The sequence below is a fragment of the Etheostoma cragini genome, chromosome 18 (genome assembly GCF_013103735.1).
Source record: "Etheostoma cragini isolate CJK2018 chromosome 18, CSU_Ecrag_1.0, whole genome shotgun sequence".
NCBI lineage: Eukaryota > Metazoa > Chordata > Actinopteri > Perciformes > Percidae > Etheostoma > Etheostoma cragini.
Window position 1 is genome coordinate 8,918,248 of NC_048424.1, and position 25,114 is coordinate 8,943,361.

At 39.9% G+C, this 25,114-nt stretch overlaps 3 protein-coding genes across 8 annotated transcripts in view; 1 reads left to right on the forward strand and 2 right to left on the reverse strand.

Annotated features, from left to right (window-relative positions):
• Positions 1-2,743, reverse strand: part of sesn1 (sestrin 1) — a 47,302-nt gene extending 44,559 nt beyond the window's left edge. The window contains exons 1-2 of one of the 2 annotated variants that reach the window (XM_034900396.1): positions 2,632-2,743; positions 1,344-1,663 (exon numbers count right to left, since the gene is read on the reverse strand). In XM_034900396.1, coding sequence (XP_034756287.1) covers positions 1,344-1,622 — 279 coding nt within the window. In that variant the 5' untranslated portion in view covers positions 1,623-1,663; positions 2,632-2,743. The remainder of the gene's footprint in view (positions 1-1,343; positions 1,664-2,631) is intronic. The other variant, XM_034900397.1, reaches the window with a different exon arrangement.
• A 1,572-nt stretch (positions 2,744-4,315) lies between these two features.
• cep57l1 (centrosomal protein 57, like 1) lies at positions 4,316-9,738 on the forward strand. 2 transcript variants are annotated; one of them, XM_034900400.1, is made up of 12 exons: positions 4,316-4,579; positions 5,328-5,496; positions 5,903-6,091; positions 6,184-6,305; positions 6,501-6,614; positions 6,695-6,772; positions 6,965-7,054; positions 7,144-7,218; positions 7,302-7,564; positions 7,665-7,809; positions 7,975-8,089; positions 9,483-9,738. In XM_034900400.1, exons 1-12 carry the CDS (start codon positions 4,559-4,561, stop codon positions 9,494-9,496), a joined length of 1,395 nt encoding a protein of 464 aa, XP_034756291.1. In that variant the 5' UTR covers positions 4,316-4,558; the 3' UTR covers positions 9,497-9,738. The 2 variants fall into 2 exon arrangements, with proteins under 2 accessions (XP_034756291.1, XP_034756290.1); XM_034900399.1 differs by lacking the exon at positions 9,483-9,738 and having other exon boundaries at positions 7,975-8,540.
• Positions 9,739-11,517: 1,779 nt separating this feature from the next.
• cd164 (CD164 molecule, sialomucin) lies at positions 11,518-25,080 on the reverse strand. 4 transcript variants are annotated; one of them, XM_034900404.1, is made up of 6 exons: positions 24,744-25,080; positions 24,040-24,111; positions 16,496-16,561; positions 16,060-16,173; positions 15,295-15,375; positions 11,518-15,192 (listed from the first exon to the last, which is right to left on the reverse strand). In XM_034900404.1, exons 1-6 carry the CDS (start codon positions 24,811-24,813, stop codon positions 15,020-15,022), a joined length of 576 nt encoding a protein of 191 aa, XP_034756295.1. In that variant the 5' UTR covers positions 24,814-25,080; the 3' UTR covers positions 11,518-15,019. The 4 variants fall into 4 exon arrangements, with proteins under 4 accessions (XP_034756295.1, XP_034756296.1, XP_034756297.1 ...); XM_034900405.1 differs by having other exon boundaries at positions 16,496-16,558; positions 24,744-25,077; XM_034900406.1 differs by lacking the exon at positions 16,060-16,173 and adding an exon at positions 20,159-20,161 and having other exon boundaries at positions 16,496-16,558; positions 24,744-25,072.
• Positions 25,081-25,114: the final 34 nt, after the last annotated feature.

The following is a 25,114-nucleotide window of genomic DNA, read 5'->3' on the forward strand; positions in this document are numbered from 1 at the left end:
TTTTGCAAGCCATGGGGTATTGAGAGACATTATTCTCACAAAGCAGGGGGCCTTCCTCTTCTAGAGGAGGGGGGTTGCAATGAGGAAAGGACTGTCTGTGCTTTCAAAGATTTTGTCTTAAATCAGCGGCTCTGCTGGAATTAGAAGTCTGTCTGAGCACAAGCCCCCCTCCCTTAACCCCTTACATCCCTGACGTGAGAAAGGTGTGTGCATGTGTGTGTGTGTGTGTGTGTGTGTGCGTGTGCGCTGATCAGAGGGGGACCAGAAAGAAAAGAGCTGCCACATTGGGCTCAAAAACACACCGTTTGGCAAGTCCATATCAAATTCAGCTTAGCATAATTCAAAAATACCAGGCAGTGTGTACTGTGGTGCTCTCCTAAACCTGCAAAGCAGCTTTGTCCCTCTCTCTGCCCCTCTCCTCCATCTTCTAAAAACACTTCACACAAACAGGAATTAATTCCACTGCTAAACAGTCTATTTCCTCAGAATAATAAAATGGCATGTCATCAAAAGTTGTGTGGCTTAGTTGTTTTGTTTGTTATTAGAGGACTCATTAAGTGGAACAGGCCACAGCTAACACCACACTAAAGCCGGGGTAAAACCAATATTTTGTTCACTGCAAATAAATTAGGACAATTTTAACTGACAACATATAATTTCTCCAAAGTGCTTAAGCACAGAGATTAATCATCTAAACATATTAACCATGAATGTACCTTTTTAAGTCCTGACCACTTCTTATACTAAGGCTGGTTCAGAAAGAATTGTCAATAACATGAATCCAGAATCAAATTGAGCTACATACTGTGACCTGAATCCAAATTACACCGCACCACATCTGCAAGAACAACATAAACTGCATGGCATTCTGATAGTGCTGACACTGATTTTAGCTAATATAAGAAGATGATGTTAATGTCAGCAGATGGTTGTGACAGACCACTGGTCGGTGTGATGTCTTCCCTTTAGCCAGCCCCCTTCCTTGTGATATTACTAAATTGTTTTTACAAATTCTTGACTTGCTCTTCTCGGTGCATGTATGCATGTGGTTGAAGGGCTGGACTGGTGAATATGTGGCTCTTGTTATGTTTAAATGATCATGAGTTCATGGTGTTTCATTGTGCCATTAAATGTAATCCACTTGATTAAAAATGCATTGGATCCCGACGACGTTCTGACTCAACCACAATGTTTGCAATGCTAATGAAGAGGTGACGAGAGGAGCAGATGGCTGTAGAACAATACCATAAGCACTAGTAAGACATGACAGCACGGTGCAGCTCAATGCAGCATAGAACAAGAAGCTCACTGGGGTCTCAGTATAAGCTGTAGAAATGTCCTACCTGGACTCCCTGTAGAAGCCGAACACATCGCTCCTTGACGTCATCATAGGGACACCGTTTGGACAGCATGAGGAGGTGAGCCAGGATGTCATTTAGGTCACTCTTGGGAGGGCTTCTCGAGGCTGGGGGTGACAGGGCCGATGATGGTATGGGCCTGATGGCCTCCACTTTCCTCATGACGTCCTGGCAGATGTTCTCCATGGCTTTAGTTCTGGAGATGGCATCCCGGCTGCCCAGCCGGTCCCATCTCCCCAGAGACTCCTGGTCCTGTACTTCCATCTTTTGATGTCGGACTAACGTTTTCGCTGTCTTACAACAGGCTATGCAACAGATAACACATAAAACAGTCTAGGTTTTAAATCACAGCATTAAAAAAAAACAAGCTTTAACAATGTTTTTAAAGGAGGGGACTGGGGAAATGTTTCTTGAAATCACATGAGAAACTAATATCACAGGAGGGTTTTTAATTAATCAAGCAGATGAAATATTCAACAAATCAAGGAGTTTTATGATAATGATGCAAAAGGTCATATAAAAATGTAATATTGCTTCAAAGATTTATTGATTTAGAACACTGGCCACTATGACCTAACGTCAACACACTGATATCACATCGTTATTAAAGGCATAGGTATAAATGGTATGGAAAAATCTCTGACTGTTGACAATTATGCTGTATATTGTCACAGGGTATTTAATATTGACCGACACCATACTCAGTAAATGTCTTGTTCACAATTTTGTAAAAAAATTATATATATATATATATATATATATATCAGCCGATAAATCAGCCGATAAATCAGTTTGATTTCTTAACTCTCAAATATCAAATATCGACATCAGAATTGGCATCAATAAGCCAGTACCCATCGGACTGTGGCAGGCATACGGGGGATTTAAACACAGATCATGCTGATAACATTGCTTGGTCTGTTACTAACTTCCAAGAAAAAAGCCTGGTTAACCTACTGAGAATGGCACTGACGTCTCAAGATAACAGAATCTGCCAAATATCTTTTGCAAACGATAATGAACCCACGCTGGTTTATGGTTAAGGACTTCATAATCTAAATTTTAGACATATCATGACTGAAAATATACACGCAAGTGGTCAGTATAGTCAGTGAGTCCATCAATCCCTGGCTTCCTTCGTGTCAAGGCTTTCAAGCTGCCCGTTAACAAAGACACAAATAAAGTACAACACAACCACGGTCAAAACAACATTGTTACCCAAAAACCTCTTGCTGTGGACCAAAAACAAAGAGTGTCATTCTGAAATACTCACTTTATGCACATTCTCTAGTGCAAGTCTTCTGCCACGGGACGCCTTTCCACAGCACTGTCCAGTAACGTCAGTCCCAGAGTTGAAAAGATAGGAGGCAACAATTTGATGGTAAACATATGATTGGCAGAAGGAACCGGCCAGTGAGAGGAGTCCCTGGGCATTATTGGGCGGTGCCGTGTGGATTCTGACAAATGATTTGTTGCAGGGCAGTTGCCATGCTCGCGGGGGAAGGTTTTATGGGAGTTGAATTCTCTTCGTTCGGTTTGTGCTCTGGAGGGTATGTTTTAAGAACTACAATTCCCGTTATACACTCCATGGGCAGTAGCCCCCACCCTTCTCTTGTTTATCAGAAATAGCTAAGACTGGCCGAGGAGAGATGAAGATGTAGTAGCCTACATTTCCATTTGATTCGCTTTAAACGACCTTATTATTTAAATAAACTGCCAAACTTCCCACAGAAACGGTCAATACCAATTAAACAATACAGCACACGACTATCAATGTCAACATGTGAAATTGTCTGAAAGAAGTTAAAATTCATCTTAATTGCTCTATTGTTTCTGTTTAGAGTGTGTATGTATTAGAGTGTATACATTGTTTGTTTTGTTTTGTGGTTTGTTTTGGATGTGTCAGCGCATTGTGAGCAATGATGATCCAAAGAAAAATGTCTCATGTGTTTTCTCATACCTGGCAAATAAAGCTGATTCTGATTCTGAAATTGAATTATGATGTGCCATGTGGGCCAATACAAGTCTGATGTGGGGGGAAAAAAAGGTGTTTTGCAAAATGAGAAGAAAAAAAACTAAATCTAAATAAGATGTCAAAATCTGCAGAAGAAACACAAATACCAATGCAGGTTTTATAGAAAATAGCCTGTTTCCTTTCTTTCAGTGCAGCACAGCTGCCCCACTGTAGGCATGTTGCCTTTAGCTGCAGCATGCTATTTGCATACTGCTGTGCAAATGTTTACAGGCTGATTGATTGACTTACTGGCTAAAGACACTTTACTAACCCCTAAGTGATCAAAAAATGGCGATGTGTGTGGTTATTTCAAGAAACCACTTTTCCTGTCAATTTCTTTTTTTTTGGGGGGGGGCGGGGGGCTTTTTCTTCACTTACACACACAAATTATTTAAAAAAAAGTTATATTCTAAAACTGTTGCCTTTAGTTAAATTTTCCGCAATTTATCTGGAAATTATCACACTATAAATATCTAAATGCCTACTACTTAGTCATAATTCTAACCAAACCAGGCAAAATATTTTCAGTCCATAAAAGCTGCATGTAGGACTTGTGACCCTTAACATTTCTTAACTCCTGCTGTAGCCCTGCTGCACATTTTAGTAGATTTTCTTGAAGGGTGAGCACATTACAAACAGTGAGCATTCACTGAACTTAATGTAAAACACATCCCTTTTGAAAGCATTATTATGAGAAGTAACCAGCTTGCCAACATGTAGGCTACACTTGTATAGAATACGAATCCTTTGAACGTGTAATCTGGATGTTATTAATTATTCAAGAGTTACATTTAAATTTTATCTTGTTAAAATGTGTGTAGGCCTAGATTGTTTTTGGCTACTATTCTGATCAATTTCACTTTTTCCTTCTATCTAAAGTTTATACAAGTGTCAGTTGGTCACAGAACCTTTATCAGATTTAAGAATTTGTTGAAACAATGAGCATAGGTTATTAATACACTGACAAGTCTGGAACACTATGGAGGGGGAGGAGGAAACAGTGCGCAGGCGGAACCACTGTGCTGAGAGCGGATGGCGAAGAGGAGGGAAATTTAAAAAGGCCGGACTAGTAACAGGCTCCAAGAAATCCGTTAGCTAATATTAGCTACATTAAAACAGCAGACTCATAATATTACAGACAAACATATGATTTGTTTCGAAGCGAGTATCAACTTCAGTATCACAAATGGAGACTTATAACGATCAGGTAACGTTCGCAATGCAGCCGTTAGTTACAAATGTGGCAAATTACGATAGCTAGCTAGCTAAGCTTTAGCAATGTTTACTTTTGCTAAATTGTCGTTAGCTGCTAGTTAGGTTATCTGAAGATGCTTTTCAACTGGTTTTCTTATTCACCTTTATCTACAGTAACTTACGCGAGGACGGTTGCAAAAGGCGTTGCTGTTTTGTGCTAAGATAACCAATTATGTCAACGTTATTTCTAACGTTAAATAAACGGGTTGTTTTCGATAGCGTAACGTTAGCAATGTTTAAATTCCTAAAGCTTTAACTAAAGAGCAAAACGTTGGACTTGTTTGGAAAAGACCCTTCTTGATGCAGAAAGTTGGTGTAACGTTACAGTAGCTAGTTGATAGTCAGATAGTTTACCAATAGCAATTGCATAGTTAACGTTAATAATTTAGCGTTAAGTCTTTTACACAGGAGGTATACTGAATTTGACAGTAACGTTACCAGCTCCACAAATGTTATTAAGCTAGCTAGCTAAGAATTGTAAATTGAATAATTATTATTTGTATTGGGCTAGTTAGTTAGTCAGTCAAACAAAACAACCCGTTTGAAGCCCTCACCTTTGGGCTGTGGGGACGTTTTTTCTTATTAATATATATTTTTAACTGTATCGACTAAACATTTAATCGATAATACGCATGAGTTGCAACCTCACAGTGTCTAAAAACAAAAGTTAATTAAAGCAACCATCTCCTTTTTGTCAGTAGACTTTAGACTCACCCTCCAAAAACAGCTACATTGGGAGCTATTACCGGCCTCCAGACCGGATAGCAATGGCAAGACAGCTGGAGTTCCCTACCCACTCATCCATCAACATGGAGCCGCGGATGACCAGCCCTCGGGTGTCTCAACCCAAACTTAATATTGACAGCACAGGTATGCACCCATGATTTCAAACTTTTGTCTTACGTAAAGTTTTTTACGGCCACCTTCTGCTGGAATTATTAGGAATGCTTTTACGTTCTTTTAAAGAAGAATTCTGGCCAATTTTCATGTTAATCTTGAACGCTATAAATATGCAGACATAAGACAGAGTAGGTGAATTAAAACAATGTCTGACTTGAAAACGCATCTTGATGTTACGCAAGGGCCCTGTTCAGGTTGTTCAGACATATTAATTGCATTGTGCATTAATTGCATTGTAAAATTGCGTTTTAGCTCAGTGGAAGCTTGTAGACGTAGCTGCAGCTACTCAGTGTAACCCTGCACTGATTCAGGCAAATGTATAGCAATCAAGATTAACATAAAAATTGGACGGAATTCTCCTTTAATTCCTCTTCAGCTGTTGTTGATGCACTGAAGACCCTCCAGGAGAAAATCAGACGATTGGAGCTGGAAAGGAAGCAAGCGGAAAAGAGCTATAGTCAGTTCTCCCATGATGCTCAGAGGCATCAACAGGTCACAGCATCTTACACGGTGCCCAGTCAACCAGCTGCCAGCCTGCCTGAGACAGATAAGCATAGCAGGAAAGGTATGTGATGAAGTGTCCAAAGGGAGAAGCCAATGCACCAGTTTTTTCTCTAGATTTTTTGTTGATTGTTGTATCCGTGTTTATGATAACAGAGCTGGACTCAAAGCTGCAGTCTGCAGAGTCTCGCTGTAAGGTTCTTGAGAAGCAGCTGGACTACATGAGGAAGATGGTTGAAAATGCCAAGAAGGAGAGGAAAGTTCTCATGGAGAATCAGGTAGTCCAAAATGCTGCAAAATTCATGAACAAATCTCTCTTTACATGTAGACCCTACAAGACTATACTCCTACTATTATATATAGAAATTATTTTCTGGGAAACATTCCACTACTTCCTAGTTTTGGAGGTACTGTAAGTGGCATAAATGTATGTTACTAAACTGCAATATATTCTCTGTTTACCTCCACACTAGGCTTTGTTACCAAAACAGCAGCCAAGTAGCTCAAACACCCAACCTCAGCAGGAGAAGCTGGAGAAACTTGAATCAGAGTGTCTCAAATTGAGTAAGACTCAAACTCGTGCAGAGGTAATTTACTATAATTTAACAAAGTCTATCATCTGCCCAAAGTGAATGATACGATCATTTCAATGCAATTTTGCTTTCAGACAAAACTTGCCATTCTGGAGCAAAAACTACTGAAAGAAGAGCATGAACGTAAACTTGTGCAGGAGAAAGCAGAAGAGGTCAGTCCATACACACTACACTGTTTTTGATCATCTCAACAATGACACAAAAATCCATGTTTTCACTTTGTATTTAATCAAAATTTTGAAAAAAGGTTACATAAAACTCAATGTCTAATAATGGTAAAATGCCAGTAAAGAATCTTGAAAGTAAGACTGACTTTAACCACGCTATTATTGCCATGTCCACAGCTGCAGAAGGAGTTGGAAATCAACTTCCGATTGTCCGAGCCAATTACTGAAGAAACAAAGCCAAAGAAGAAAACAAACAAGACCACCAAGGTGTTTTTCTTACTGATTAAGCTAAATACCTGCCTGTATTTAGTTGATGGGTGATGATGAGTTGATAACAGCTGTCTTCTACCTTTTAGAAAACCTCAAGACAGAATGAGGTGGCCTCACCAAGCGGCCCAAGGCACACAAAAATGCCCTTTGTGGCAGGAACGGTAAGTCAGCAATATCTCTCAAAACATGTGGTATTAACTTTTCCTTTTTGTTGATTCCTTTTGATTTTCCCTACCTGTCACAGTCAACAAGCCCAAGCCATTCGCTCCACGCTAACATACAAGGTATACTTCACATGATGAAGCACCATCAGCCCCAGCTGTGTGAACGAGTGAGCGCTCTGCACAGGTCTGGTTGTGCAGCCAAAAAAAACATCCAAAGGGATTTTGCTCCATCTTCCACCACTTTTCACAACCCTGACAAGGAGCCCGACCGAGCAGATCAGCCGCTGGGCTCGCTGTCCGACCTGCTCTTGGCTCTGCAGGATGAACTAGGACAAATGAGCTTGTGAGTGAGCTTTTTCTATTGTTTTGGATGAGTTTTTGTTTTACACATTTAGTAAATCTCTGTGTGTCTTTCTGTGTTTTTTTTTTCTTCTTCTTTTCAGTGAACATCAAGAGTTGGCGCATCAGATAGATGAAACCCAACATCACGAGCAGAGGCGAGACCTGCAGAGAGAACTGGAGAGGTTGGTCGTTAGGATGGAGGAGAAGGGAGCTCAGATCACTAAGCTCCGCAAACACCAGCAGATGGTATGTGAACCATAGCTCAGTACAATGCAGAGGCAGGCTTAGTAGATGTGTGAAAGTGTTGTATGCCAACAGAAATGTAAGTGTGTCCAGTGTCTGTTAATAGTGTCAGTTAGTCCCAAATTGTGTAGATGTCTTATGTTTTCTGTCTTTTTGGCTTTTGCACAGGTCCATAAATGGAACCAGAGTCAGCCATGTGCTGAGGAACACACAGCCAAGAAGTCGAGTGGCATCAAGCCACCTGTTCCCTCTCTTGTTAGGGCTAAGAAGAAAGGAAAGAAAGGGGGGATCACTCACAACAACCTGCAGCTTCTTAGAGAGACCCAGAAATTCAGAAACGGCCTAAAACAGGACGACCTCTCCTGGGAAACATGAGGTACTCTGAACAACCTTTCTGTGTGCAGGCTTTGATGCTACAGCTGGTTGAACCGCAAGACTCTCCTAGCTTTCTGGCAGCCTGTTTTTTTTCCCCTCTCTTCAAATGGCCTCTGGGACATTTTCAGAAACAAATATAAAGAGGGAATAACGTGTTTTTGTGTTTCTCACAGGACTTGATTGTGTGTTCCTCATAAAACCTCATAAGCAATGTGTGATCGACTTTAAATCTTGCAAATAAAGGGTTATTTTAGGTAGAGGCTGTATGAATCAGGACCTTAACCTGTCTCATCTGAAATTAAGCTGGAGTAATCTATTTTTAATATTTTTTATTTTCAATAAAACTTATTCTCATTACATATTGTAAATACATTTTTTCTTCACATTTTACTTCTGCCAACACAAAATTTTTCTCTGTCATTGACTCCATACTGTAAACCACTAGGTGGCAGTGCACATCCAATGTCTATTTTATGAAAGTAAAGGCTTTTACCCCACACAGCGTTAAGTTGCACGTATTATAACAGGACATAACTTTATAATGTTGTATGGAGCATCAAGCTCCTAGTGTCTGTCTGTAATACAAGGTCCAAATGCTTTGTGAACTCTGTTCCAGCAGCTGGCTAGACAGCTGAGTAAATGGAGCCCTGACCACAGGACAAACGGATGTTGTTTTCATCGCTGTGCACAAGTGGGAGGAACGGCTTTTTGCCAAAGGACTTTGCTATTTTACACTGCCAAAATACCTAAATTCTCTTTAAATCCAACTATGATAGCTATTACTCTTCTTAATTGTAGGCTGGTCAGATGACAGGACACATTTCTGGCATGGATAAAGCTTTTTTTTTTTTGGCTCTTGTTTATTTAGGTCAGCCACCTTTTACGGGAAGAATAAACCACATGTGAAACTGCCTCATAACATTCTTGCATTATCTTGTGCGTTATCAGGTCTCGATTACCTTTTTATTGTCTCATCAGGTCACATTTCGGATGCACAAGAAGCATTTTTAACCCTTAAAATTTTTAAGTTTGCACAGAAATGGTTGCAATAAAAACTAAAATTAAAACTGCAACATCCCAAGCTGCTATGTCCAAGGTTCTGGGTCATGGGAGTCAACAACAGCTGATTGTTATCCGCTGTCTGCATTCAGTCTTTTCAGTTTATTATCTAGCTGAAATTGCTTGGTTCTGGTATTCTTGGCATGACTCTAAATTCCCGACATGGTGGAATGGACTGAGTTGGCATATTAGAGAGACAGACTACAAACCTATTGCATTGTTTCTATGTGCTCCCATATTAGATTACAGAGCATGATTGGACACGGCAATCAGGTTAGCTGAGGCAAGTCAAGACTCCTCCACGCCCACGTACATCTCTCCTGACCCTGCAGCTCTGACCTTGTGACAGCACACCCACCTTTTTGCCTGGTGTTGAATAGCAGCGGTGTGTCCGGAGAGCAGTGTATGTAGGAGGGGTGGGGAGATGTGAGTCTGTAAAGGGTTTTGTTGTGGATGTGGGAAATGATTGCCTGTAAAGAGATTTCATTTGACTATAACGAAATGTAAATTTATCTACAGTAATTCTTTGAGACAAAATTACATGAAGAAAAATTAAAAAGTAACAAGTTTATTGGTTGTTAAAATGTTGGCTGACTGAAGGATTTTCCACCTTTAGTGAAATATCCCATAACAGATGTATTAATAGAGCAACACAAGCTTTTCTATCTCTCTCCATCAACAGCAGATACTATAAACTAGGGTTGGAGATTGTTTTTAATGTGCACATAAGAAATTATGGTGTGGTTGTCCAAAAAATGCGTTCTCTCCTGAAACTGAGGTTTTAGGAAACTGGGCCACTGGAAGAATACTTAGCACAAACATTACTTTATTGTACACACACACACGTGCGCACGCACACACACGCCATGTCCCAGAATGTAATGAACTATATAGACCCTGTTTCTTGAGTGCGCACACACAGACACACAACATTTTCCTTTTAGAGCTAAAAGTTTGTGCTACATAAGCAGAATATTGCTGTGACCTCGGAAACTGACCATGTGTCCCGTCAGGATAATGAAAGACAAACGGGTTGTTTTGAACAGAGGGGTGTTTTTGGGGGGGTTTGCACATGGCTGCGATAAACTTTGCACCTGTATGCTTTACAAAAACGTGGATTTCTATCATACAAAGAAAGTAGTAGACATCAAGACAATTCTACAAATGTGTAGAGTAATTACAACAAAACTAGGATATCCGTTCAAGTGTTAGTCCACTCTTTAAACTTTATTATATACAGGAAAATGTATGTAGACTTCCAGGAAAGGCTGTGGCCATACAGTTGATTGTAGGGTTATTGGTTTGTGTATAGCCAAAGGGGAGCACACGTGTCACCAACTTCCCTCTATATTTTCAAGTAAAGCAGCACAATGTTTTTGGGCTTTTGGACCCCTTAAAAGGAAGCAATATCTACTTGTCACCCTTCATCACAAGTAATGTCATTGTGCAAGGGATTTGTAGAGGCTTAAAAGAGGTGAACGTTTTTTCATTGACCATAGAATTGAATGAGTTTGCCTGCTTTGATGGTCGTAGTTCTTTGCAATGGCAACTGTTCGTTATAATGAATCTCACTGCTTTTCTTGGCAAACTTTGCCCAGCATAGCAGCTGAGTGGTTAGGCAAGATGGTTGAGGTTAGGCACTGACCTTGACTGGTTAAGATAGCCCCACTGGTCAGGGGATAGGACCTGAACACGGGAGCATGGACGCCTGGCCAATCAGAACATTTCACTGCTACACAAGGGCTCGTCTTGCCAAGTAAAGCAGGGGGATAGCCAGCAATCTGACCAGCCTGCTTTGATTTGAATGACAATGTCTGTTCTACTCTTATTTTATTTATATGAGTGAAACAAAGTCCCTTAGATAGAGAGTTAGATGAGATACCTCTCTCTATGCTAAACATGAAGCTACATTTACTGCCAAATCCTGATTGCACGAGTAAATGCTGAATTTGGAGAACATGTTTAAATACTATGAATATGATTTGAATTTAAATTGAATATTCAATTTTCAATATGAAATGTTTGTTCGGCACCACTTTTCTTCTGTAACAAGAGAACTTGTTGACTTAACTACACACACAGGGCAAGACAAAGCAAAGCTTGAACTTGACACCTTTTGTTGTCTAGGCAACTAGCCGTTCAATTGTAACCATGGTGATGGAGCCTGAGAGCTGAGATCTGGCTGTGTGTATCATCGTCCCACTTGCGATTTGTCATGTAAATAACCAGCTCCAAGAAACTTCAGCACTGCTGCCCAATGAAAGGTAAATACAGTGATTTGTTTAACAAGATTCAAACTTTATTGGCTTTACACCGTGAAATTAAAGGCAACACTAGAAAAAAAGGCACAAAATAAAATGGTTTGAGAGAGAAAAATAAGCACAAAACAATCCAGGAGGCTTTGTGGCACCTGCAAGTGTCTACATATTGTTGTGTGGAAGCAAAGCCCCAAAAAAATATTGTACCTACAATCCTAATAATGGCCTCTAAAAAAATATGGTATAACAATGTGTGCACATCTGCCGGGCAAAAGGAGGGAATCCAAAGGTTTTACTCTTGGAATTGAACACGTTGAAAACTAACAGTCCATGCAAATTTAAAATCTTATTGGGACAGAAAATAATTCAATGCAACACTGCAAACTTACAACCAAAGTGGACTCCAAGTCATCCAATAACTGTTTACATTATGGAGGAAATGTTGCAGTCAATGACACTAGAGATATGAGGCTGTGGTTACAACATTACTGGTAAGTTATTCTATTACAATGTGCTTGTGAGAAGTTGTCCAAGTTAAATCCACTTGAAAACTGTGCCATACATTAGCTTGTTCTAGCCATTTCACCAGCATTTAAACAACTATAAATCTATTGTGATTGGTTGAAATCTAGGCACTTAAATGCTAATGAAAACATAGCATCTAACAAACACACTCTTCAAATAAAAGCAGGCTAATAGTTGCCTAGACAGCTTGTCACTAGCAAATGCTCTGTGGGTTTGATCAACTTAAGGCTGAGAATGACAAAAAAGACAAAGTAGAATATCATACAACAAAACCACTTTGCAGGGGTCTGAAAGTGTTGAGTCACATTGAAATTGAAAAGGTGTGGCATATATGGATTAACTGAATAAGGCACTTTTCCTTAGGTGCACGGACTGAGTTAGTAACTTGTAGGAGAAGCTGAAGAGAGGCAACACAAAGTCTTCACGGGATACTGTGTTCTTATGGAATGCAGCTACTATGTCAAAAGCAGAAAGCACTCTGACTGGATTCAGTGGTTACAGCATGCCATTCAACAGCTGTGAATAGAACTCATAATTCTCAAAATTTGGAGAGAATGCAGAAATTAATGCAGCTAAGGCAAAACTCTGGAGCCTTCTCGCCATAGCTGGGTCTTTGGGCTGTAGCCTAATGCCATCAAGTGACAAGGTTAAAAGGCGTGTTAATGGTGAGCAGCAGGAAACATGTAAGGTTAAATTATGAAAGCCAAAGCAAAAAGAAGAAAAGACCCTCTGCACTCACAATTTCTTAATGTTCGTGGTCATAAAAACATTATTCATCCATTACCTAGTAAATATTCAAGACTGAGTGTTTATACAAGCATCAGATTTTTTTTGGGCTGAACCATGAAAACATTTACAAAGACAGTTACAAAACAAAGCTTATCATTGCAATGCTCAATTTCCATGCCCAAACTAAGGACTTTGGCTCAATGCACAGTTTCGAGGCATTCTTTCAACTAGCATATGGGCTGATTACAAATAATCAAGTGGTTTTTAAAGTGTATAAATCCTTAAGATGATATGCAATGGGAGGAAAAATCACAACTCCAAGCATCCAGCATGCAATAAGAAAAAACAGGCATTTAACAAAACATCCTTGACACTGAACAAGCCGCTACAAGCAAAATGTACTGATAAACACTCCTTCATTTAGCCTTTCCTAAAGTCCAAACCTAGAAGATGAAGAAAAACAGGATATGGCTATGTACAGGAAGGACAAAATGGCAAAAGAAATAACATCACACAGTTAGCAGCAAGCTAATTAGAGAACTTGACGTGAGCTCTAGCACAGCCGCTTCGTTGTTGCAGTTCCGCACTTCATTCACAATCCTCTCATTTACACTCCATTCAGAAATCAGAGGAGCAATGCTCATTGGACCAAACCAAAACAGTTGGACTAAACTCAAACAGTCCTAACATTTTTAACTCGATGTACTCTCCCCAATTTTTAAATTAAGCCCAATATTTTGCCATTTCTTTAAAGTTACATTCCCTGATTTATAGCACCTAACAGCGGTCCAAAATTTAATTCCAGCTCATTGTTGTTTTTATAATTCAACACAATTTACAACGGAGTTCTGAAACATAAATAGTGAGTTGGGAGGAAATTTTGGGGTAGTATTGGCGCTAGAAAAAGGAGAGCCTTTAATTATTCATTTATACAAAGCTACCAGTGAGAAGACCTCTACTTATAGGGAAAACTTCAATCTTGACTGATCAAGGGCCTCGAGTTACAAATATCTACTGTATTTTTTCACAATAAAAGGCTATTCAGTCCAGCTGGGATACTACGGTTCTTACCAATATCAGCACAGCGATACCGTTTCTTTCTTACAAACAAACTAATGATAACACTGGGGCCTCAACTAGGAAGAAAAGACTTCCTCTTCCGTGTCACCATTCTCTCTTTAAGTCAAACTGGACGGTAAAAGGCACTTCACTGCTATCACTGTCCACATCAAGAAAGTGAAGGTCATTTTCTTTTCTATCCCCCCATTCTCTATATTATAAACTATTAAAACAATTGAATTATCAATATCTTTGAAATATTCTACAATCTTTCATTTTGACCCACAGGCTTCTTTTGACTCCCTCAGATAAATGGGTCGCAAATGGCCAGCTGATCAAATAAACTTGATTCTGTATTTATTGCATTTAGCTGCTCTACTACGAGTTGATCTTTTACAACTAGTATTGATAGAAGGATTTTCCCAGTAAAGTCAACAGCAGAAATCGCACCGCACTGCCAAGGGAGACACCAAAAATGGCTTATTTTTTTCAAGTCTGACATCAGATAATTGGGTGTTGCTTCTATTCCCTCATAAGTAACCCCACCACTTTTACAACATCTATGAACAAATACATGATACAGCTGCATGGGGGATGAGGGAACATGCCCAAGATTGAACAGGCTAAAAGCAATACTGAATCATCACAGTCATTGCGTTTAAGCATAGCTGTGAACTCAAACAGTGTTTCCAAATCAAAACAATGATGTAAATGACACCAGTTTGCAGCTTTACTACTCCCAAGCATCAACAGGAAAGCTACTTTGTACACATTACTAATCCTTAAACTCTCAAGTGATGTATTTAAGTGAGAAAGCCATGAGGACAGAGGCTGTAAATAATACGTTCCACCCTAATTCGCAGCGGTTTTCACAAAATGACTAATGGTATGATGGAGGTGGGAGTAGCTTCCAGATGATTTAATACATATGCTGAAGGCTTAAAATGCCATATTACAGGAGATTTGATTAGTTGTTCTAGTGGAATTATCATGCACAACAGGCCCGCGTGTGTGCCTAATACAGACTTCAACAGCAAGGCTAATGTAGGTCTAAACCACAAGTGGAACAAACATCAAAGATCTAGAAAACCTGCTTGAAAACAGTGTTTGAGTCCGTCGTGATGAGTACGTGCCTAGTGGGGAGTCCTCTGGAAGGTTCTAATTGGTGGGGATAGGCCGAGTGATGTGGATCAAAAAGTTTGGCAGCTTCAAAGGGTGTGGTAGTTGCGTTCCTTGGACTTGCAGAACTTGTAGAGGAAGAAGATCACGGCCTGCAGGCCCAGGACCAGCACTATTCCACCAATGAAGCTTGCAGCGTCAAAGGTGTTATTGTGAGGGGCAGGAGATGGGGAAGTTGGTGTGGTATCTGTGATGTTTCCAACTGTGACAGAGGATATACAAGATACACGTTATTCTTCTGTACGACCATGACAGGCCAGATTCAAAATGTTGTTGCGCCATCACAATGCCAGGTTTACAGTACCTGTGGTAGAGGATGGAGACGTAGGGATGGAGCTGTTTCCACTGTGAGTGGGGGCAGCGGTGGAAATAAGTGTTGAATTGTCTGTAGTAGGGTCAAGGTAAGAACACATCCATTAGCCTTTATCCTGGTTAACTTGTGTAAAGTTGTAATCCCTATGTTGCGTTTACACCGGCTGCACAAATTTGTTACACGCGGTTACGAGAATGAGCAACATTTTCCGTGTTTGGGTAACACCATTTGCATCGACCACCTCAAATGTGCTTCATCTATTCATGCTTTTGCATTGGATTTGTATATCATCGCGGCACACAATTTGCACAAAAATGTAGCCTGTGTGAACACACTTTCAACATTTCAATCCTGGTTGATTTGCAAACACGTGCGGTTAATCACGGCATCAGTAAGCGTGGTTTAATACTAAAGCAAACACTCCTTGAGCAGACACTTGGTCAGGAATACAGATACTGGTGTATCAGTTTACACTACAGCCAAAGGAACCTTTTTCAATAGAGAAGTCAGTCAATAATCATTGTAACCCCTATCTAATTTCATGCTGCACACAGGTGGGAAAAGCACAGAAGGGGACAGTAAAGTTTCAAACAATACTGTAGTATCAAAAACAGGGTTTGATATCATGAAATTCTAAGAGATTACAACTTTGAGAGATCTCAATAAAACTATTAAGTTATTACTATTACCACTTCAATCTTTATATGCTGGACAACATAGACTAAGCAGCAGCAGAGGTTTTACGGGACCGGTTACCTGGGGTGGGCTGTGGGGTGCTGCCGTTAGTGGAGGTGCTGGTGCCAGCAGTGGTAGGGGAGGCTGTGGCAGGGTGAACTGTAGTGGGAAGGGATGTAACTGTGGATCCAACAGCTGGACAGAGAACGAACATCAAGACAGGGTGAAAGGGGGAAAGCAGAAGAGGGACAATGCAAACAACAATGGCAAGGAAGAACACTCGCTCATCATATCTCTTGGGCAGCCGAGAGCCAAGACTTTTGGACACAAAGACGACAGAGACAAAGTGCTGAAACGGATCATTCACTAACACCTCAGATAGAGCGTAGCTAAACCCAAACAGAATCTGAAGATTATTTCAGGTTTTTCTTTGTATACAAACATGGAGTCTAATGGCCTAAAAGAACATGTCAACACACCGGCCTGGTATTTAGAACCACTAGGCTGTTTGACTTACCTGCGCAGCTAACATTGGTGCAGCTGTTGTTTTCTGCCAGAAGGTAGTTGAAACAGCCAATAGCTGTTGAAAGAGACATCATGAATTAAATGCCTGGTTTGTGCTTTATATGAATGAAGTGTCAACAAGCAGTCAGAGTAGATTTCAGTGTCTTATGTTGGCAAGAGCAAAACGCACTTCAATACTGAGCATGTTATTTTGAGGTGACAATGGCAAATTATTTATCTCTCACTGAAGTCTCATAACAGCCTCATTATCCAGCTCTCAAACACGAAGAATCACTAGTGTTACTGCGTGTTTCCAGAAACATAATGGCCCACAATCTCTCAAGTTTTTTTTTTTTCATAGAGCACATTCAGCTGAATCTGATGATCTGTCTCACACTTGTTCTGCACATTTAAAATAGTTAAGCAACATGATGTGCAGTGGGGAGATTTTCTTATCTCGCCTTTTACAGAGCAAGGTCAGAGCATTTGCTCACACAGGCCAACATCCTGTTGTCCCCATCATACCACTTGATCATTTTACACTGGATACGTCGTGTTATGTATGCATTTGTTTTTCATTTTTAACACAATCATAATAAAAGCAATATATCTGGCAACATAAGATCATGACTCCATGCATCATTTATTTATAAGTAAAATAGTCACCAGTCAAAAAAGTAACTTGAAATCAATATTCAGATCACATGCAGTACTTAGTAAAAATTAAATTAGCAATACAACAATGTAAAAATACTCATTAAAGTACAATTAAAAGAATGCAAAGCATGCTTAAAGCATCAAAGTAAAAGTATTTAATATACAACAGATGAGCCCAAGTCAGATTTATATTACTGTAGGAATCTAATTAAATATGTTGTAGGTAAAATGTTTATCTGCCAAGTATCTAATAAATAAACACATAAAATAAATGTATTTTCTGTCTGTAATATAGTGTAGTAGAAGTATAGAGTACCAGAAATCTGTAAATTACAAGTACTTTATAATTGTTTTTGCGTATACACCTTAAGTAGATGTACTCAGTTTGATTCTACCACTGTTTAAGACTGAAGACCTTTGTGGCCAGCTTGGCTCAGTGGGGACAGCAGGCGCACATAAATATAGAGGAGAGAGGTCCCTGGAATCTGACCAGTGACGATTTCCTCCATGTCTTGCCCGTCTCTCTCCTCTTCCTCACATAACTGTCCTACCCCTTAAAAGATGGAAAAGCCCCCCCCAAAAAAAGACTGAAGACATTTGTATGTTTGCTGACTCAGTTTGATCATCTAGGTTTATTCGCTTATATTAGAATATCTAATTACTAATTAACCAAGACAGAAAGGGACTTTGCACCGCCATGAAGTCTTTGCTGTCCAAAATACTTTACAAGAAATCAAGATAGAGATAGTGATTAACCTAAGGAACTAAATTTTACTAATTTACAGACATGATTAACTAAAGTAAGATCAAATTCCATGAATTAAACAACCAACACAGATATTTCTATCAATTAATGCTAGTTTCCTTTAAATGGTACAACTCTGTCTGTGTCACAGTGAGGAAACCATGAGTCACAACGGACAACACCTTGTGACTATAGATTCTATTCCACACCCAGTTCTCCTGTACGGTGTTCACTTTATTGCTACTGTACAAGCTTAACACGTCAGAAACTACTTTTAGAAATTATTTTTTTTCCAAGCATAATGCCCAGAAAAATACTGGTTCTAGCTTCTCAATGTTATGACTAGATGCTTTTCTTTGTCCAACATTATCACCTTGTGATGTGGCTGTGTGAAATTGGAATGGGTATTTTCATTGTTCACATGTTATAAACTAAACCATAATTTAAAAACATTGCTTATTCCATTAGATGCTAGCTGCTAAGCAATGCTTTGATTTTTTAAATCCAACTTACTCGACACAGATAGAGTAACAGTGTACAATTATCCAGCATGGCCGCACTTTGCCGCAAATGCCATTTTAAGACTAATTGTCTGAAATGATACATAAGTAGAAAACATATTTCCCATAAAGCTTTAATAATAGTTAAATACTTCTTCTCCTCCCTAATTTTAGCCCTTCGATCAGAGATGCTCTCCATTTAAGTAGGCTAGAAAGAATTAAGCACACGCTACGTGGATTCTCAGCTAAATTCTTTAAGCTCTGGCAGCCTTTTTTAACTACATAGAAACATTACAGTTCCAGTGTACCTCAGTGGAGAGGACTGCCCTTGTTCCAACTTTCTAACATTGAACTCTGCACCATAGGCTAACTCAACATTTAGGTCTATGAGCGTGTGGATGTATGTATGCGTATACTGTATATGTAACCATGTACATACTCAGACTCATACATGCTTCATTGTCCCTTTTTATTTTATTTTAATCATTGCTGTTATTTATTTTTAGTCCTATACACAAATCACAATTTCACTGAGAATTGTTTGTTCTTGAAAAAATGCTATTAAACAGAGTTTAAATAAAAATAACTGTTAAATGTGTTGATGGGGAGGCCATTAAAAAGGCCTTTAATCTCATCTTTGCGTTGATATAAAAACAAATGCTCTTGAATTTGTTTTTATGAGCACATGGAGACAGTATCGTCCTGGAATACAGGAACATCATAAAGGGAACTGTTTCTACTCAATTTCTACTTTACATCTGGTGCTGTAAAACGCCTTCCTACACCTGCCTAGCTTGTAAGACTATAATCCACAGCAACCAAACCTAACGACTCCCAACAGATGGCTACCCATAAATTACAGATACAGCAACAGCTTTAACAGTAAGGCTGCAGCCATTGTTGAAAGCATCTTTTGGCTTTCTCCATATAGGGTCAAAAATGACTCACCAGCCTGTCTTACATACTCCACAGCTCACATGGCTAAATTTTGGATCAGGTTATGCATCTCTGTACACTGGTTTTGGAGACAAGCAACTACCAAATGGCCTTCCTGTTATAATTATTAGTTTGTGCGTCAATCTCTTTAAGAGAGAAGCAGGGCTGGCATGTGTGCACGCGTGGGAAGTGTGTGGTAAAGCGAGAAGCGTGATGGTGAGTAGCTTCAGAGCGAATACAGATTTTGGAGATGTAGTGGGAGAAAGAAAGTGTCTCTCTTGTGCTTTCTGACCACAGTTGGAAATCTGTGACAGGAAAAGTTAACCCTCTCCGTGATTTCCTGTTGTTTATAAAGAAGGGGAACCAGGAAACGTATGGTGAAATGCAACGCTACAAAGCAACGTGTGTCACAAAGTCGTGTGGTTACATTTTTCGAGAGGTAAACGGCAGGCTACAGCGTAGGGTCTGTGTCTCCACATACCTACGTACGTAGCCACGGTGTAGCTTTAAAGCAGGAATATACAAACCCGATTCCAAAAAAGTTGGGACACTACAAATTGTGAATAAAACAGAATGCAATGATGTGGAAGTTTCAAATGTCCCTATTTCATTTGGAATACAACATTGATGACATATCAAATTTGGAAAATGAGAACATTTTAAATTTTAAGGGAACAATAAGTTGACTTTAACTTTCATGGCATCAACACATCTCAAAAAAGTTGTGACAAGGCCATGTTTACCACTGTGTGGCATCCCGTCTTCTTTTTGAGAAGACAAGTTGCTCAAGTTTAGGAATAGGAATGTTGTCCCATTCTTGTCTAATACAGGCTTCTACTTGCTCAACTGTCTAAGGTCTTCTTTGTCGCATCAACCTCTTTATGATGCGCCAAATGTTTTCTATGGGTGAAAGATCTGGATTGCAGGCTGGCCATTTCAGTACTCAAATCCTTCTTATACTCAGCCATGATGTCGTAATTGCTGCAGTATGTGGTCTGGCATTGTCATGTTGGAAAATGCAAGGTCTTCCCTGAAGATGGTGTCTTTCCAGATGTGTAAGCTGCCCACGCCACATGTTCAACCCCATACCATCAGAGATGCAGGCTTCTGAATTGAGCGCTGTAACCACTTGGGTTGTCCTTGTCCTCTTTAGTCCGGATGACATGTTTTCCAAAACAAACTTCCAATTTTGGTTTGTCTGACCACAGAACAGTTTTCCACTTTGCCACAGTCCATTTTAAATTAGCCTTGGCCCAGAGAAAACGCCTGCTTTTCTGGATCCTGTTTAGATATGGCTACATTTTTTATCTATAGAGTTTTAGCAGGCAAAGGCGACTGGCACGGTGGTTTGTGTTCACCGACAATATTTTCTGGAAGTATTCCTGAGCCCATGTTGTGATTTCCATTGTAGTAGCATTCCTGTATGTGATGCAGTGCCGTCTAAGGGCCCGAAGGTCACAGGCATCCAGTATGGTTTTCCGGCCTTGACCCTTACGCACAGAGATTGTTCCAGATTCTCTGAATCTTCGCATGATATTATGCACTGTAGATGATGATAACTTCAAACTCTTCGCAATTTTTCTCTGAGAAACTTATTTCTGATATTGCTTCACTATTTTTCGCCGCAGCATTGGGGAAAATTGGTGATCCTCTGCCCATTGGTGCCCATCTTGACGTCTGAGACACTGCCACTCTGAGAGGCTCTTTTCATACCCAGTCATGTTGCCAATTGACCTAATGAGTTGCAAATTGGTCCTCTAGCTGTTCCTTATATGTAATTTTAACTTTTCCAGCCTCTTATTGCTACTTGTCCCAACTTTTTTGAAATGTGTAGCTTTCATGAAATCCAAAATGAGCCAATATTTGCCATGACATTTCAAAATGTCTCACTTTCAACATGTGATATCTTATCTATATTCTATTGTGTATAAAATACAAGTTTATGACATTTGTAAATTATTCCATTCCTTTTTACTCACAATTTCTACAGTGTCCCAACTTTGTTGGAATTGTGTTTGTAAAACATGTTTAACACGATTTAGCAGTTCTGTTACAAATAGTCTATATTCACGATGTTCCACTTCTAGGATTACCTCAGTGCTGCAGGAAATTCTGCCGGATGCATCTATTTTCGCTGACGTCCTTTTCCTTTTGATTTCTTTGTGTTGGAATTTTAAACTTCGGTGGATTCATGAGGACTATGGTTAACTGCTCCTCAGATCTCTGCAGGGTAAATTGAGACAGCCATCTAGACTATCTGTTCAATCTGAGTTTTCTCTCGCACAAAACAAGTTCTCTTTCGGAAGCTTTTTTGCCGCGGCTCCGTGGGGATGATTGTGATTGGTTTTAAGACATGCCAGTAAACCAGAGCACGCTGGGGAGGAGGGTCTAGCAATGAAAGACTATGTAACAACTGACCAGGAAGGGGAAAAAAATCTAAAATAAGCTTTAAGTTTAAACTCAAAGAGTGAAATGTTTTAAAGCTGGAATCTTAATGTCTCACTGCACTTAAAACTGTGATTTTGGACACAGATCAAGTAATTTCATGTTGGCTGTATTATTTTTCACACTCTTTGTGTGATCTGACACTGCGATCTATGTATGTTGAAGCATGTGGAAGGAATTAGATTTTTGTTCATTCTCTATTAGGTCAGAAGGCTGTTATCTTGCAGGCAGCTGTGAAAGGTAGGACTGACTCTCACCCTTTTTCAAGATGGTGACATCATCATCACCACGAGGTCCATCCACAGTTTTCTCAAGCAAGAGTTGTGAGTGAAAGCCCCACATCTTACCACAGAAAACTATTAGTTAGAAGCACTCAACAAGCTTTGTCACAGACTACGGCCTGTACTTAGAGGTGCTACCGAGCTTAGGTGTACATGTATAAAGTTTTTAAGGGTTTAAACACTGGGCTGCAGGGAAATGTGGCTCTGACGCAAAAGGCTTGTTTACACAAATTCCCTTAACCAAAGATAAATCTAGCAATGACAATGTGGTAGCTTTTAGCCTGCTGCAGTAGTGTGGTTATGCTGTGCTTCAGCAAAGCAATCTAGACTGGTCAGAGCTGACTTTCTGGTTTTTTGCTGAGTTCATTTGAAATGCAAAATCCATTTTGGGGATTTATCTATAAAGATTTTACTCGGTGTGTGTGTGTGTGTGTGTGTAAACACACACGCACTGTTGAGCCTGCTTGTATCCTGTGTCGTATCTCACCTGTCCTGTTTAACCACTTAAGGAATCATAAATGTGTCATTAGGAGGACCTTTTAACAGAAACAAAGCAGAAAGAGGGTGTGGATCACCAGATCTTTACACAATCTTTACCGGAGAGAATCAAAGCTGTTTGTTAAACAGGTTAACTCCCGTGAGACCTAAAATACCTTATGCTTGTCCTACTTACGTTAGCCGTTGTAGGAGCTAGGCTTAATGGTTTTGTCTATGCTAGATCTACTAGTAATAGTAGTTGAGATTACAAAAGTTGTCTTCCATTCTTTGAGCCTAATGACAACTGAAATGTACGACGAGATCATGGTACACCCCGTCCTGGCATAAATTATGGGAACAAAAAGGCACATGATAATGATCTGTTATCCTATCTGCACACTCATGCCGTTATCCTCTCCTTCCTTCTGTTCCCCAGTGTGAGGATATTGCAGATTTCCTGCCACACATCCCCTCGCTTCCTCTCCTGTTCATCTTCTTCACAATCACTAGAGACCTGCCTGTGGCTTTCTGACTACACACACTGAACTCCCGCCAACATTGGACTATGGCCCTCATGGGCAATATGGTCAATAATAAATTCTCAAGAGGATTTTTTTTCACCTACAAGTTTCAGAGGTATACTGTAGCATTTAACTTACAAAGAAACTTGTGCCAAAAGTGTGCTTTCAAGCAAGTAAGCACAAGGAATTATCACATAATCTTATTCATATCTGCAGAATGAAAAAGTGTGAAAAAAAAAACTTTACAGATCAAACCTGTAACCTCATTAACTGACACTGATAACAACAAGCTCCTCTTCTCTATTACTTTAACCACAAACAGCATTGGGAACAGATAGCGAGCGGAAAGCCGTTGGTTGACTCATGACTCAGGAAACAATATCTCATACAGTTTTGTTATGGCAACTCCTTTTTACTGAATGGGCCATATTTCTAAAATACAACCAGTGGACTTCCTAATTAGGTTGAAAAATACCACTGCAGCATTTTATTCTGCATCCGCCACTCCACAGAGCAGAAATCAGAGAGAGTTCTCATACTCCGAGCCCTCATGTTTTGACAGACATTATCATTAACATAATGAAATTACGATATGACAAAAAAAGAGATGTAGTCAAAGAGCAGCAAAACCACAGTCAGAACAAATGTGAGAATAAAATGTCCAAGAGACAATGTCCTCTCAATCCTCTATGATATTGTGGTAAAAAAAAGTGAGTCTACGCTATCACCAATATAGAACCGTGTGCCAGTAATTTACTCCCAAACCAGCCTGTCCAGATCGCTGGTGTTGTCAGATGATTAAGATACAGCTTGGGCTTTAGGGAAATTGGGATGACATCATCTAAAAGTCAGTATCCACTGCCATACATTCTCTCCATACCATAGGAATCATGTGTCCAATCAGTTCAGCTGTCTGTGGACAATTTGGGACACATTAAGAACCAACCTGTGACTCTGGATCCACAACCTGCCACACATTTAGGACAGATACTCACATTCTGTGCAGTTAACCCACAGGCAGCCGTTAGTGGTTTCACATGAAGCACACGTCAGAGAGGAACAAGCATCTGCAAAGAAGCCATAAATCAGATTTAGTTGTGGTAGTTTTTAAGAAAGATAACAAGTGATAGAAAATTAAACTAACTAACTTACAATTACAATGTCAAAATAAAGCACAAAATAAAGCAGGGTATTACAATGTCATGAAGTGCAATACAATGTTATGAATTGTAAAAGGTGACACAGCAAAGGCAAAATGAAAGCGGTTACATAACAAGGTGATCTGGTTCCTGATCAACTGGCTCTGACAAAAAAAATACACCAGGCTCCATGATTCAGCCCTCTCATAATTGACATTATGAGAAGTATATTGCAGCTTTACACCATTCCAATTTAATTTCAGGTCACATCACTTTCCAGCAAGCTAAAGCGTTAGCTGGTCATGACTACTTCAGCGTGGGAATTCAACTGACAAGTTGCCAAAAGGATCTTTTGTACATATATTTTTTGTGAAAAAAAGGGATGAGTGACAGCTGTCAAATTAAGAAGCTATGCGTCTAATGGACTCTGTATTGACCAAAAATGGAGGCAAAGAGGTAGATTAAAATCAGTTTTCTAGTACATGTCTTCACCGAGCTAAGGAGGGACAACGCTGGTTGTAGCTAGCAGCTAGCTCAACAGTGAGAGGTCGCAAACTTACCTGAGTCTGTAGCGGCTGATGCGCCAATCAGAGCAAGAAATACAGTGAAAAACACCACCTTCGAGTACATGACTGCGGATAACGTATTGCTCTTTCTGTTCCGAAAGGGAAAGCGTATCTGCTGAGAAACGTCGAGAATGAGACTTCAGAGTTTTCACAGCTTCCTCCCGTTTTGCGTCTGGTCACCGCTGCTGTTGCTGTTGCTGTTGCTGTTGCTCGCTACTTCCTACTAGACAGGTCATGTGGCACTTTTTACTGGGAGGAGAAGTGTACGTGAACTGTTACCACGTCAAAGGCAAGAAGAAGAGGAGTTTCTTCATGTTATCATTAAACAAACTGCGAGGTGTCGCTTCTGTATGGCTGAGAGAGAT